We start from the raw sequence: 16,179 nt of genomic DNA on the forward strand, positions 1-16,179 counted from the left end.
CTATTATTAGTATTTTATTAATTATTTAGATTTAATATTTTGTAGCTAGAAATCAATGCTAACTTATGTTGTGACTACGTTTTTCATATGTGTATGTGATACTGTTTGCAAATTGCAACATGAGAAGAGAATGGAATATAGCTTAGACAATCCTTGGGGACGATCTTTATACTCTCATACAAATGCTGATTATATACCAACAGTAGGTACACAAAAATAGCATTCTTCAGCTCCAATACTGTATAGCTGGTGATTTCAGAGGAGCAAATTTTTGGCAAATTGCTCCACTTTGGTGATTGGCAAGTTTTAATTTGGCAAATTTCTGGCCATGTGCCATTGAACAAACGCATAATGCAATTTTTTATTTTAGCAAATGGGCTTCAAAAACATCTAATTTTCTATCCTCCAAAACTACCAGATTTTCTGATAAATATTGATATACTTATGCTATGTAGAAAGTTTGAGCTGATTCTGACTTAAAATTTTTTGTGAGCTCTAACAATATTGATAGTGGAATTTACAGTACACTTGCTTGTAACTGCTAAAATCATTTGTAACAAAATTTGGTCGAAGACCTTGTACTATAGTATATGGTCTTTAGTGAAATTTTGGGCAACTCTAAAAATTCAAATTTTGATTAGAATCAAGTCAAAATTTGCATGTATACAACATACATGTAGAAAAAGTAATGAAAGTAGAGATCTCCTTTCTAGTGAAATGTATTACAGGAGTATGTAAGGTAAGAATATTAATATTTGCATAGGCTAAGTGAATTAAATTAAAGGGTAACTTCAGTGCATTTTTGAGATATTTTTTTTATTTGCTTAATATGATTGCCTGACCATACTAATGATGTGTTCCAACTCCCATCGTCTGAAAAAAAAATTATTCACTGAGATATGAGCCTTCAAAAATGTCCATTTTTCCTTCCTGCCACGTTACTTCCTGTCGATGGGTGTGGCTAAACGTGACGTCGCTAGAGAGATAGCTGCAGATAACTCCATTCCTTTATAGGGGGAAATAATCCTTTATTCTCATGCCTTGAAATGTAGTAGCACCATTTTAAAAATTAGGACCATTAGCTTTCATTATTCTAAGCATAAAACTGCAAGAAAAGTACACAAAATAGCTAACAAGAAGGTTTACCAAAGTGTGGTATTATGACTTTTTCTTGCAGTTCCATGCTTAGAATAATGAAAGCTAATGATTCTAATCTTTAAATTAGTGCTATTACATTACAAGCCATGAGAATAAAGCATTATTTCCCCCTATAAAGGAATGGAGTTATCTGCAGCTATATAAAGGAGAAATAAAGAATGTTTACTGTAATATGGAGGAGCTGTGTGGTTTAGGAGGAGGATGGACAAGACTAGCATATCTGGATATGACTGACTCTACACAGAACTGTCCTCCTGGGTTTTAGACTGTACCAGTCAGGAGGAGTTAAAGTTTGTGGTAGAGCAACATTATATGGAGGCACTTGTACATCAGTTCAGTTTCCATTTAATGGTATTAGTTACTCTCAAGTGTGTGGTAAAGTAGTGGGATATCAATATGGATCACCTAATGCAGTTTATCCAGGCAATTACCAAGGTTGGACATATGGTAGTGTCATTAAACCAACTCACAACGATATTAATTCTTATTATGCTGATGGTGTTAGTATCACTCATGGGTCTCCTCGTCACCATGTCTGGACACTAATGGCTGGAACATTTAAATCCAGTAATTCTAGTTACAGTGGTGATGGCAGTTTTAATTGTCTTTGTTCTCAAGGTAGCCTTCAGAACTCAACTCTTCAGTCTTTCATTGGCAATGACTACTTCTGTGAATCTGGTAATCCTTCTACTGATGGTACATGGCAGCACATATTCTATACATCTGATCCATTGTGGGATGGTAAAGGATGTGGTAGTCTTGAAGGTGATTGTTGTGCAGCTCCTGGTCTTCCATGGTTCAATAAGGTACTAAACACTACCACTACTGACTACCTTGAGCTGAGGGTATGTGCTGATCAAGGAACATTCAATGAAGATGTTCCTGTTACCTTTTATGAACTATATGTTAAATGATTTACACCAAAATTTGTTGTTGATTGAACATTAGTATTAAGAGTAGTATAACCCCCACACAATGTTACAGTGACAATAACACAATTTTAATAATAATAATGATTGCCAAGTTCACAAACACAATAATCATGATATCACTACTAGTTTACTACTATGATTGGCAGCAAGAGGTTGGCTAGCACATAATGTTTATTCACATGCATTGGATGTACAAATAAAGTAGGTATGAAAGTTGGAATTAGAAGCAGCCAGGATGAGGGTCAAATGTAAATTGCAACTGCACCATCTAACTATATTATTAATTACAGTGTGGGACAGTGGGAGGGTGGGTAATTACTAGTGACCTGTTTATTAATGAGCATGTAACCTACATTAATTGGGGCAAGCCTGAGCAAGCCCCACATAAAGGAGACAAGTATGTTTGTCTGTCTGTAAACGTACATCACCCCTATTTATGAGTAATAGGTAGATGCTACGCATTTAGAATGCTATATAAATTCAGTTTTCAATAAATTTTCATTAAAACTGGGAGTAGCCGCAAGAAAATAAAATGGCAACCAATAAATATTCAATGGTGACAATAATCAAAACACAGCAAAGTGAAATTGTATTGTAGTATCTGTTGTAAATATTTACCACAGAAATGTAGGAAATTATTATAATAATTTCCTACAATTCCATGGTAAATATTACAACAGATACTACAATGCAATTTCACTTCGCTGTGTTCGTGTTGGATTTGCAGTTAGGAAGCTAGAATGTATTAATAGTAGCGCATGGGAGCTCAGTTTCCTATATAAGTTAACTATTCAAACCAGCTATAACAGAAATACAATGAAGCCTGTGCTATTCTGTACTATTGTGCTAAATCTGCTAATAATCAGTTCAGCCTCAGTACCTCTACAATCCTGTTCTAATGGGGATAGAATATCATCTTGCAAGGAAATAAAGAAGTATTGGCCAAACAGTTCTTCAAAGAACTACAATATTTTATATGAAGGAGAAATAAAGAATGTTTACTGTAATATGGAGGAGTTGTGTGGCTCAGGAGGAGGATGGACAAGACTAGCATATCTGGATATGACTGACTCTACACAGAACTGTCCTCCTGGGTTTAGACTGTACCAGTCAGGAGGAGTTAGAGCTTGCGGTAGACTAATATCAAGTGGAGGCAGTTGTACATCAGTTCAGTTTCCATCTAATGGTATCAGTTACTCTCAAGTGTGTGGTAGAGTAGTGGGATATCAGTGGGGATCACCTGATGCAGCTTATCCAGGCAGATACCAAGGTGAGACACCTGGTGATGTCATTGTTCCTTCTCACAATGATATGAATTCTTATTATGCTGATGGTGTTAGCATCACTCGTGGGCCTCCTCGTCAACATGTCTGGACACTAATGGCTGGACTACTTGAATCTAGTAACTTTACTTTATTCAATGATGGTCGGTATCTTTGTCCTTGTTCACAAGGTAGTCCTCAAAACTCAACTCTTCAGTATTTCATTGATAATGACTACTTCTGTGAATCTGGTAATTCTGATGCTAACAGATTTTTTCGAAGAATACTTTATACATCTGATCCATTGTGGGATGGTAAAGGATGTGGTAGTCTTGAAGGTGTTTGTTGTGCAGCTCCTGGTCTTCCATGGTTCAATAAGATACTAAACACTACCACTACTGACTACCTTGAGCTGAGGGTGTGTGCTGATCAAGAAACTCGAGATGAAGATGTTCCTGTTAGCTATTATGAGCTGTATGTCAAATGAAGAGGATATACTTTCAACATTTCCATACATGTAATATTGTGTGCGGTAGTGAATCATTGTGTTTCCTTATTGTTGCCAGGAGCCCATGAAAGCGAGGGTTGGAGTGCGAAACTCCCATGCATTTGATTGAAATAACTGCAAAATCTTATGCCTCCATATCTTAATGTTGTTACTATTAATAGTATCAAAACACGCCTTTAAAACCACACCCACAACAATAAATAGATGCTACTCTAGAAATTAACACAAAATGTTTGAGTGAAACGTGATAGGAGATAAAAGAATACATGGCCTGTTTGTGTTATTGACAATAAAAAAATCATGAATAAACTATACACTATTCCCTGTGCAATTGATACACTCCCTGCACACTGTAGGCAAGACTAAAAAATGAAGAAACACAGTGCTACCACTGCTGCTATTGTTCTATTCCTCTTCATACAAGTAGCCAATGGAAGGCAGCTCCTCCTGGCTCTAGAAGATGAATTCAACACCTTCAACCTGAGCCTATGGAAGCATGAGATTACACTATCAGGAGGTGGTAACTGGGAGTTCCAAGCCTACCTCAACAACCGCTCAAACAGCTATGTGAGAGATGGGATACTCTACTTGAAGCCCACACTTTTGGAGGATCAGATTGGGTTAGCTAATGTTAAAGGACAACCTAATGGGTTTACTTTCAACATTTGGGGAGGAGCACCTGCTGATCTATGTACACAGAATCAATTCTATGGATGTGAACGTGTGGCAGGCCCAGCTAATGAATGGAGATACTTGAATCCGATCAAGTCTGCTAGAGTAAGGACAGCAGAAAGCTTTAATTTCAAATATGGGAAAGTCGAAGTAAAGGCCAAGCTTCCAATAGGTGATTGGTTGTGGCCAGCTATATGGATGTTACCCACTCACCAGCAGTATGGGATATGGCCTTCAAGTGGAGAGATAGACATCATGGAATCAAGGGGCAATAGTGTGGAGGATTACCCTTTTGGAGGCTATGAGAGTTTCGGATCAACCCTTCACTGGGGAATTGACTACCTCCACAATTACTTTGATCAGACCCACGTTACTGTAACACCAGCCGCAAACTTGACTGAAGAGTTCCATGTGTACGGCCTTATATGGAACGAGACATACATTGGTACTTATTTCGATGATGAGTCCAATATTGTTCTACACGTACCAATAAACCAGTCATTCTGGTCTAGGACCGGCCTAGAGTCTCCACCTTGGGACAATCCTTGGAAGGACACAGAGATGAATGCTCCCTTTAATCAAGAGTACTACCTCATTATGAATTTAGCTGTGGGCGGAGTCACTGGGTTCTTTCCTGACGCACCCAATAAGCCGTGGCAAAATGGCCACTCTCATGTAGCGAATCAGTTTTACGATGCTAAGGATGATTGGTATCCTACTTGGGACGATGAGAACAGTGCACTTCAGATTGACTCAGTAAGAGTGTGGACATACGATGATAGTCCTCCTGAGTCTTCTGCTGGGATGATGATCTCTGCCTCTACTGCTCTTCTCATCATTCTGACTGCATTGGTCCTCCTCTTTGCTGCTAACTAACATTACAAATGTACATGCTTTTCTATTTAAAATAATGCTTTTTATTGTAGACTTGCTGACTCCTGCTGCTATTACCAATGCTATCTTTTCTTTTTTATAATGCTGCTTCACACATTATTTATTTTTGCCAGTTATAGGACTACAATGTAATTTTAGACTAATACTATTGTTTCAGTAGATCAAATTCATTATGCAAATATCGTGTTGGTCTTAACAATATTCATAGTGAAACACTACACCAGCAACTGCTGACACGCATAGATACAAGTAAACACATGAAAATATTAAAACAAATGAATCAAATTACATGTACATGTAGTCTACAAGAGACCACACATTTACTGCAACTACTATAACTCCTTCTACTCTTCTAATTACTACTTGCTAAGGATGGGAAATCCTTCTTGCTCTATTTTGATCAGGATCAGCTCAAACATTCTACACATTACAAAGCTACTGTATGCATGTGTAATGGGTATACATGTACATGGATGTATACCACAGGATGCATATGTTATAAAAATGGAGACTTCTCTCCTAACCATTTTTGGTAAAATGTGGATTTCTTTTATGACCTTTGAAATTGATTCACTATATTAGTAGTACTACAACACTACATGTAGTATTATGTACATGTACATGTACATATGTATGATTACTGAACTCACTGATACAGTTAGTTTTCTTCTCCCAGTGTCAGCTTGTTTCAGTAAAGAAGTCAATTGTAGAAAAGTAACCTAATGGAACAAAACATTAATACCATAACCATACAGACGGAATATAATGTACACTGTACATGTACAATGTAGATACCGTACAGCTGGTTAATTTTGCGGAGAAAAATTTTGCGAATCGTTAAAAATAACCTGGTTTGCGGATTAAATATTTGCGGTTTTGACAGTTATTGTAGCATTATCTACTGTGGTCATGCATGAATTCATTATTTTGCGGATTTAAATTTTGCGTTTTAAATGGAATCGCAAACTCGCAAAATTTAATTCCCCGCAAATATTTCCAGCTATACGGTAGTCGCAGAGAATTAAGGTTTGAAAATCAGGTAACAGGCGGGCAACTACCACTATAAATTAAATCTGCCATTATGCCTTATTCTTCACATGTTCAATGACATATACATGTACATGTAACTGCTCACCATATGCATGCACATGTAAAATCTGCCAATTTTAAATTGTCTTACAAATATCTCACTGATACTCTGTACAGTAAATCTAAAATGGGTACAGGTATCTCCCCTACCTTTCCCTTGTCCTGACTGATGACAAGGTGATTGTGACGTGGTGACACAAGAGTAGCAAGAGCACAGCGTCTAATGACCCTAATACCTCCTCCAGTCCCTGTACCTCCTCCATTGTTCAGTAACTGCTTCAGGAGTTGACCTTGTTCCCCGGACATTGTTAGCTTTATATTGTCCAGTGCATTCTCTTGACAGGACACAACGTTAAACTAAAATAGAAAAATATAAAACATGTAACAAATAATATTAATATTGTATACTAACATACAGTGCATTCTTTATAGACTGTAGTGTAATTCTCTATTGTAACTTCATACTACATGTACATTTGCATATTGTATTGAAATTAATTTTCATGGATTTTATAATTTTTTTTGCAATTTTAAGACTTGGAATTTTTGTACTTACAGCCATCATTGCTCTACCTACATGTATATACACGTACATTTGTATTACATGTACATGTACAATAGTACATGGATCCACTCACCAGTATATTATCGACATGCTCTATCCTTTTACTGCTAGTGTGGAGCTCATTAATGGCAGCCTCAACCACAGAGGAACTTCCCATTGATAGAGAGGAGGCAGTAGTGAGGACTGGAGGGAGCAATAGAGACAATAGATCAAGACAGCAACTGGGCACAGACCAATTCACCTACAATTTAGATAAAATAAATACACAGTTAGTTATGCGTACATTGCATACATACAATGTAAGTTATAGTCCAAAATGTAGCAAACTAGGAAAATTTTTTAATTTGTTAATTATTTCTGATGCTCATAACTCAACAACAAACAAGTCAGGAAAAATTAGGGTGACTAATTTGGACCCAATTTTAAGAAAAGCTTACATGTATGCCTACATGTACATACATTGTATGTATATGCTTTATGCTTTTTCAGACAAAGCAAAACTCAAAAATTCTTAATTGAAATCGGTTTTATCTTTCTACATGTACATATACATGTACAGCATCAAAAATTCTAACTTATATATTTCAGATGCCTACTCTACATAATAATTACAAAATGTACTTACGAAATATTCATGAAGCTGTTCTTTATAAGTTTCCACTTGATTGACAAGTTTATTAACAAATGAAGTAGGGAAGTAAGAGTGTCCAGGACTCTGTCTCTTAACATCAGTTGGTTTCTTAGTATCAATCAGTGTCACACCACCTATTGAGGCCTTCTTTGTACTTGATCTATTAACAATAAAATAAAATAATAATTACATTGTACATGTACATGTATGTACATGAAAATTTATAAAAATCCTAATATTCAAATAAACACTGTACACATGTAAATATTCATAAATCAATCATCATAATGTACATGTACATGTACATGCATGTGCATCATGTTAAATAAATTTGTACATGTACATTGGTATAATCCTAAAAATTAACTACTTTCTCAGATCAATTTTCATAAATTTTGCAGTAAATTTCATCATACATAATACATGTCTTTACAGCTTCAAATTTTGTGGTCTTATGCAATATGCATAAGTAGAAAGTCAAAATAAATTGCCTACAAATTCTTCATGAAATATGTACATGTACAGCAGCTAAACCATCTCTCTCTCCCTCTCTCCCTCTCACTTTGTTCCCTTCTTCTTCCTCTTGTGTCTTCCCCCGGTGTGTTTGGGTGCTATGGAGTGGCCGGTGGGTTCTCCAAATGACGAGTCATTGTCCTCTGACTTGCGTCTTCTTTTCACCAGAGCCTGTAAAGTGGGTGTAGTTACATTATATAACGGTATTATATTATTGTCCTACTTTACAGCTCCCGTCTTCTTTGGCTCCACAGTCACAGAAAAATGAGCCAAGCTTTGAGTAGGTGACATCATGACCCTAAGCAACATAATGAAAGCAATGATAAATACATATACATGTAAATAATATTAAGTGATAGGTATACATTGTATATGTACAAATGAATTTTCAAGGTATTCAAGGTAATAGGTACACGTACTGTACATGTAATGTATGCAATTTTCAAGGTGCTAAATTTTGTGGAAATCAATTTTTACATTTTAGTTCTGCGAGCTAATCTGTTAAAGATTGTAATACATGTACGTGTATCTTGGCTCAAAAATTGTAAAATTGTAAATCCAAATGATGTGACAATTTTTATACATGAACAATTACCTTAAGCCTACTATTATTTGCGTCTACTAATTTTAGTGAAATCAGCAAAAGTCATGTTTAGCGTTACTAATTTTAGCGTTTTTAACCAAATTAACTATAAATAATAACCATTATAATGAATAATTATTATTTTGGCGTCTATTTAATTTAGCGGTTTAAAGCTCACTCGCTAATATAGCTAAATTTAGTAGACGCTAAAAATAGTAGGCTTAAGGTAATCATTATCTACTTGCTGCCATACAAGTAGATAATAGTAGATAATCATTATCTACTCAATGCATTCAGCTTAACAAGTTGGACACTGTAAAGATTGTGGGACTTATATTGACTAAAATATACGTATCTATACTTGGAGATTCTTAGTATCAGGCGTTTATTCAAGCCCGGCCTTTATTTGAACATTTACGGTACTTACTGCCCTACCCTAACTCACCTTATGGCAGACTTTAACACAGATGCTACAGCAGCCAGTCCCATCAGTTAGTTTGCAGGTGTGGCAGTGATACCAGTGCTGGTTCTTGAAGTCTCTCTTAGTCTCTGTGAACGTACACAGCTTCTCATTGAGACCCTCCTCTTCCTAATATGGCAATTATCATGTAACAAGGTCGTGTACATGTACATGTAACTTACGGAGCATTCGTTTTCTTCTTCATCAAGTAAGGCAGAGTCATCCTCTTCCTCTTCGATCTATAGTCGTCATGGTAACAGTCATGTGAGGATCATGTGACTTACCAGTATTGTGTAATCATCTTCGGCAGCTAGAGCTCTTCTCTCGGTACATGCCTCCCTATTAATTAATTATTCATAGTGGGTGTGGTTGGGGTTAATTACTTGTTAGTGAGTAGTTGTGCTGCTGAGGACAGGCTGGACACATAGTTGAGTACTGTGTACAATGGCAACAATATCTAACAAGGAAATGTAATAAAATAATAGGACATAGATATGTACACACATGTACATACACATATGTACATTTACATACACATATGTACATTTGTACATACGTGTACATGTACAATGTACATGTAAATTAATTTAGGCTATGCACAATCTACACTTAAAAATTTCACAAGAAAATTGAATTATAGGAATTTAATTTTTTGTGAAGGAGCAAAAGTCCAAATTTGTAATAATTCCCAAAACATGTACATGGACATGCTGCAATACATGTACATGCATATGTTGCTGCTCTTACTTCATTATTATTCTTCCATTCAGTACTGTTGTTCTTAACCAAATCAAAACTAAAAAGAGAAAGAGAGAGAGGGAGAGAGAGAGACATAAAATACAAACAATATTAATAAGATACAGTTACCATAATGGTAGCCAGTCAGAGGCAGCTCTAACTAGTTCAAGATGTCCTTTCTGTGATCTGTTCCCAGCCAGGAGGACACAAGATTGAAAGTAATCCTTGAATATCGTGTACTGCTTTCCTTCCAAGTGATGGAGTGTCTTAATGAGGTCCTTACCAATTGGAATCAAATTGATTAAGAGGACTTGAGAGAGATGAGAGGAAATACAGCTAGCGGAGAGATAAGAGATTAATAAAAATACATGTACACATGCAAGTATGAACATATATAAAACCAACCATGCATAATAAAACATGGCCAAATAATTTAAGCCTACATGTACATGTACAAATTATTCAAAATTTCCAGCTGTATGTATGGCGATACAAAAAATGGCAAAAAATTAGCAAATTGTAAACTTCAAATGATCAAAAAATAGTGCCTAAAATACAAAGGTACATGTAGATGTGTACATACATGTACATGTATCTTAAATACACTGTATCTTGCACATGTATACATGTACATGTATTATATCTTGCTATACAATACATTACAGTACATGTACCTTAAGGTTACTTTTAAATACAGGTACTATTAATTGCGAATTTTACGTTTGGGTTAAAAATCGCAATTATTAATACGCGCAATTATTAATAATGACATCATGATGCCATATGACTATTAGTAATAATTACTTAATCACAATTTTTAATACCAGCAAAATCTACCTTGTGCTAAAATTGCAAAATTTAGTACCCACAATTAAAAGTCATTCTAAGGTATATCTTGCTATACAATACATTACAGTATGTGTACATGTACATTGAATCCCTACCAGTCCTCTTTAGTGAGTAGTTCAATGATGCGATAGAGAAGGTTAGTGTGGGCCAGTGAGTCAGTGACACTGTCACTAACACAACCAAGAACAATACGCTGTAGGAGGGACACCAGCTGGTCCTGTGGTACCATAGAGAGTCTAGCAATCTAACGGGAAAATAAATAAATAAATAAATAATAATAATAATAATAACTACATGCGTAGATGAATGTATGTATCCAAAAAATGTAATAAAAATTGAGGGTGATTTTGGAGCCATTATTTGGAAAAAAACCATGGGCTATAGCCTTGGGTAATGTTCAACATTTTGGCACTTTCTTAAAATTGCCGTAACTTTAAAAATTGAAGTCGGAATCAGCTCAAACTTTCTACACAGCATAAGTATGTCAATATGTATCAGAAAATGTAATAAAAATTGAGGGTGATTTCGGAGCCATTTTTTGGAAAAAACCATGGGCTATAGCCTTAGGTAATTTTCAGACTTTAGCTACTTTTTAAAAATGGCCGTAACTTGACAAGTTGAAGTCGGAATCAGCTCAAACTTTCTACATAGCATAAGTACATCAATATGCATTGGAAAATTTAATAAAAATTGAGTTTAATTTTTAAGCCAATTTTTGAAAAAATCATGGGCTATAGTTTTTGCTTCTTTCTAAAATTTGCTATGTGTACATGTACATGTAGTTTTAAAAATGCTAATAACTCCAAACATAGCATAAGTACATCTCCCTATGCCTTACTTGTCCACAGAGGACACTGAGATGATCATGGGGCTCCTTGTTAGTCAGTTCCAATATTTTTAAAAATAATTTCAAGCCTTCAGTCAGTGAAGAGGTACACAGTGAGCTCAAGGAACATAAGGAGAGAAGATCAGTAATGTCTACTGAAGAAAGAAAGAGAGAGAAATAAATGAATTAGGGGAAAAAAAGAAGGTAAAATATTAAATACATTAAAATACTATAGCTTGATGCTTCTATGAGGGTTTTTTAAGCATGTACTTTAAAACCTGCCAGTCACCAGAAATTACCCAATTTTACCCCTCCAAAATTGCCTGCTATAAGATACTTTATACAGGCTTAATGTACATGTATGTAGTGATGATTGTAGTCCAGGCTACACATGTATACATGTAACTGATACACTTTTTAAAGGATACACAGTAAGCTCTCTTATAAAAAAAGTTCATCAATTTTGCTACATACATTATTGATTCATAATTACTAGTTACTAAAGGTGCCATTAAAACTGGTTATTAATATCTATATAGTTACTTGTTGGTGGAGAGATGGTGTCCAGTTCTGCCAGTATAGGCCAGTAGGGGGAGGAGTCGAGTAAATTGTTCAATAAAATAAATAAATCCTCAAGCAGAGATCCTTGGAATGTATGGCCACCCAATGGAGGACACTGAACCAACTGGAAACAATTAATTACCTAATGAGGGAATGAGAAGAAATGAACTCAAGCAAACATGTTTTAAGCAATATTTTTGCTCAATACGTGTACATTTAACTTACAAACTATACCACATAAAAATGAATATGCAAAATTTGCAATTTTAATTTAGGCAGCACAGCAAAAATTGTGATTAAAACATGTACTTTTTAATTCTCACAAAAATAAACTGATATAGTGGAATATATTACAGCATACATGTCATGTACATATTAATAATTACTTTTTGCTTCATGCATTTCAAGGCAAAAGATTTCTCATCAAACAGTTTTGCCATCTCTCTCAGAGGAGCCTCAGAGACTCCGCCCCCAGACACGCCCTTATCCCCTTCAACAGCAAACTCCAGCAACAGATCCATAGCAAGAGGAACAATACTCTCGGAAAACTTTGAAGAACTATCGGCAGGCGAGAGAGAGAACAAATTATGTAGGAGTCCAGATACTATGAACAAATTAGATTTTAAAGAATTGTTAGGTGAGAAGGTACTACGACCACTTATAGCTCTCAGAGACGAGTGCAAGAACCCGAACATCTCCTCAATAATATCAACTTTGTCTCCTACTCTGTTACACAAGGATCGCTCCATTATCATCGCCGAGTTCCATATTTTCAAACGCTCAGACATTGGTACCGGAATGTGTCTCACAAACAGGTCCTTGGTATGAGGGAGCTTTCCGTTTGATCCAAACACCAATAGCTTGGTTCCTGAGAGACCGAGTATGCTCTTTATAACATCAATCATGTCTTTAGCGTGATTCTGATCAGGATTAAATATATCAATACATATGCCATGATGAGAGACAGAGAGGATTAGCTTTGAAACTTTGAGTAGCACAGGAATGAGAGTTTCAGCGTGAGAATCGTAAAATGATTTTTTGAGTGTTTCCTCAGGACTAGGAGTAGTGTCTTCCTTTTTGTCTTCTCCTTCTCCTTCTCCTCCCTCTCCCTCTTCCTCCTCCTCCTCTTCCTCCTCAACTTCAATCTCTATATCTTCTTCTTCTTCTTGTTCTGGTAGTGTAGTTCTCTCCTTTATTGTTCTTTGTAACAAGCAGAGTAACAGATTGAGTGACATTATGGATATCAGAGGAAGAGAAGTAGCAGAAAAATCACCTTCACATAACTACAATGAGGAAAAAAGAGATAAAATTTAATACAATTATAACAATAAAACATGTATTCATTATAGTATACAAAAATATACTGGAGTATACTGAAGTTTACTGAAAGATTACTGACCTTGTCCAGTACACTGGTTGCTAGTGTTATAAAGTGATCAGTTGAATCAACCACTGACATCAATCGACCGACCAACTCTTCAGATTTATCTGAGGGATATCCTGACTCATTGAGAGTATCCTGAGAAATTATTTTAATTAATCAATTAAAAATTAAAATTAATTGACATACTATGATGTCTTCAGTGTCTGATTGTTGAAACTTTAACTTCATTGAAAAGAGAAGAACTAAGATAAGCAATGAGGATCCAGACTCAGTCTAAAAGAGATAGAGAGATACATGTACAGTATATGTATGTACCAGCAGTATGCATGATTACTATGTACATATACAATGTCCATGTACATGTCACACAAGTACACATATATACATGTACATGTACATGTATACATGTACATGTACAGGACATGTACACTGTATGTGTATTTTCATTAATAGTTTATTATGTATTTTATCATAAAAAAACAGTACTACATGTAAATGTACGCAATGTACATGTACATGTACATGTATGTTATTTGTACAATCAGTCAGTTACTAACCTTACAGTCCAATAGTTGATTGCTATCATTGAGTATAGCAGTCAGTACAGAGTAAGGTGGAGGGAGACACACTAACATTTGTAGCAATATATCAATGCACTGGTAACCAGCACACGCAGACTAATGGGCATTAAATAGAATAAACATGGGCAATAATTAGAATAACTCACGGTGACCCTACAGTTGAGGTTTTCATTATAAAGCCGATAGTCCAATCCACAGGACATCAATGATATGAGGGACTTGTGGAACCGATCGTACCCTCCACCCATGCCTTCTTTACCCTCTTCTGTCTTCTTAGGAGAGTTCAACAGTATCTTACAAGCATCAGGATCAACCCCTCTCTCCTCCTTGGAGTCACTGGAACCATCAGGAGGTATCACATTGTAGAATAATGGATGGACTGCTGAAATAATAATAATACATGGAATAATGATAATAATAAAGATGATACATGTACATGTAATAATGGTTTCAATAATTGGTGTAGCTTAGTGTTTTTACATGTACATGTACATGTGTAATTACATGTACATGTACACTGTACATCAACTTTCTTTATTCTTAAGATATCATGACATGTATATGACATGCATCATTTATACTGTTAATTATTTACCTACATGTACATGTACATGCATGTACATAAATGTCATTTTAATTTAGCATTTTAAATGTGTGTACATGTACATAAATATCTAGAATTAAAAGTGCATGTACATGTTGTACATACTTTCATTCTTTTTCTTCTTATTATTATCAACAGTGGGTGTGGTACCAGTAGGTGTGGCAGCAGCCACTGGAGTGAGGAGAGGTACTGGTGGTTTATTGATACTTCGCTGATACTGATACTCTTGATCACACGGGAATGACATGATATCAGCATGATCACTGATTAGCGGACTGACCAATAAATCAGATAATAGATTACAATCAACCTATTAAAAAAGGGAGAGAGAGAGAGAGAGAGAGAGGGAGGGAGGGAGAAAGAGAGAGAGATGTATATGTAAAATTACATGTACAATTAAAAGTGGTCAAACCTGTTGCACTAGTTGTTGAACTGGTTCATTAAACCTGAACACCATGTACTGTAATACCAGCAACAAACGACAGCATGGCAATGGAGGGACAACATATCCTGACCTGCATATCAGTAAAACTCAGTAAAACAAAGGCAAAAATTATACATGTAATTAAGGAACAGTTACATGCTTCATTAAGTGACATGATCAAACATTCATGTTTTATCGTGTAATCAAAAATATGATTTTTACTTTTAAGTTATGCATATGTTTCCTGAAACATGATCATGAACTATGCAATAACATGTTCATTTAGAAATGCACCCAGGAAAAAACACATGCATGTTTGTACATGTACTCATGTACCTGCATGCTTAATGCATGTTTATAACATGTACTAGCCTGTTTCTGCATGTTTGTGAATTGTGACATAATGTTTCTGAGAAGACATTCTATACTTCAGAAACATGTCACAAACATACATGTACCTGTACATGTACAGGCAAATGTTCAGGCACACATACATGTACATGTATGTAAATAACACTTACATGTAAATGTACATGTAATGCTTATAACCATACTGAATCAACTATGCACATAATAATGAAGCACTAAGGTGCAATGGACTCACCTGCTGGAATTCACCTGAGTGATATGTATTACTTGTACTGTGATATTTTAAGCAATTTGAAAAAAATTATTATTATTGACTGCATAGTTTAATATAATGATAATTAAAATAAGCTATGGGTGTGGTCAACAACTAACTAAATCATGGCACATGGGTAGGAGAAAGAAGAAAAGCTAAAATTTATTTTAGCATCTGAAGCTCTATTCCAAGAAAGAGTTGGCACAGAAAATTTTTCTAGATATTTAAAAGAGGCTGAGAGAGTTTGGTTGCTCCTGCTTTCCCCAGTGCCGCCTGAAAAATTCTCAAAGAGGCTAAATCACAAACTTTGAGCAACTGTAACT

The 16,179-nt window shown here is 35.5% G+C and overlaps 2 protein-coding genes across 2 annotated transcripts in view; one reads left to right on the plus strand and one right to left on the minus strand.

Annotated features, from left to right (window-relative positions):
• The first annotated feature begins 4,177 nt into the window (after window positions 1–4,177).
• LOC100635620 (beta-1,3-glucan-binding protein-like) lies at window positions 4,178–5,627 on the plus strand. The gene has a single exon (XM_003389989.2). It carries the CDS (start codon window positions 4,230–4,232, stop codon window positions 5,406–5,408), a length of 1,179 nt encoding a protein of 392 aa, XP_003390037.1. The 5' UTR covers window positions 4,178–4,229; the 3' UTR covers window positions 5,409–5,627.
• A 158-nt stretch (window positions 5,628–5,785) lies between these two features.
• Window positions 5,786–16,179, minus strand: part of LOC109586563 (E3 ubiquitin-protein ligase UBR4-like) — a 12,080-nt gene continuing 1,686 nt past the window's right edge. Inside the window, exons 4-26 of the mRNA XM_020002765.1 lie at window positions 15,223–15,325; window positions 14,916–15,120; window positions 14,353–14,588; window positions 14,183–14,302; window positions 13,812–13,898; window positions 13,641–13,760; window positions 12,628–13,524; window positions 12,224–12,383; window positions 11,693–11,835; window positions 10,950–11,098; window positions 10,135–10,341; window positions 10,015–10,063; window positions 9,651–9,724; window positions 9,552–9,606; window positions 9,450–9,506; window positions 9,253–9,396; window positions 8,448–8,522; window positions 8,274–8,395; window positions 7,706–7,871; window positions 7,154–7,321; window positions 6,666–6,872; window positions 6,048–6,145; window positions 5,786–5,846 (exon numbers count right to left, since the gene is read on the minus strand). Of these exons, the coding sequence (XP_019858324.1) occupies window positions 5,786–5,846; window positions 6,048–6,145; window positions 6,666–6,872; window positions 7,154–7,321; window positions 7,706–7,871; window positions 8,274–8,395; window positions 8,448–8,522; window positions 9,253–9,396; window positions 9,450–9,506; window positions 9,552–9,606; window positions 9,651–9,724; window positions 10,015–10,063; window positions 10,135–10,341; window positions 10,950–11,098; window positions 11,693–11,835; window positions 12,224–12,383; window positions 12,628–13,524; window positions 13,641–13,760; window positions 13,812–13,898; window positions 14,183–14,302; window positions 14,353–14,588; window positions 14,916–15,120; window positions 15,223–15,325 (3,703 nt within the window). The remainder of the gene's footprint in view (window positions 5,847–6,047; window positions 6,146–6,665; window positions 6,873–7,153; window positions 7,322–7,705; window positions 7,872–8,273; window positions 8,396–8,447; window positions 8,523–9,252; window positions 9,397–9,449; window positions 9,507–9,551; window positions 9,607–9,650; window positions 9,725–10,014; window positions 10,064–10,134; window positions 10,342–10,949; window positions 11,099–11,692; window positions 11,836–12,223; window positions 12,384–12,627; window positions 13,525–13,640; window positions 13,761–13,811; window positions 13,899–14,182; window positions 14,303–14,352; window positions 14,589–14,915; window positions 15,121–15,222; window positions 15,326–16,179) is intronic.

This window comes from Amphimedon queenslandica, unplaced genomic scaffold (genome assembly GCF_000090795.2).
Source record: "Amphimedon queenslandica unplaced genomic scaffold, v1.1 AMPQUscaffold_12837, whole genome shotgun sequence".
Classification (NCBI taxonomy): domain Eukaryota; kingdom Metazoa; phylum Porifera; class Demospongiae; order Haplosclerida; family Niphatidae; genus Amphimedon; species Amphimedon queenslandica.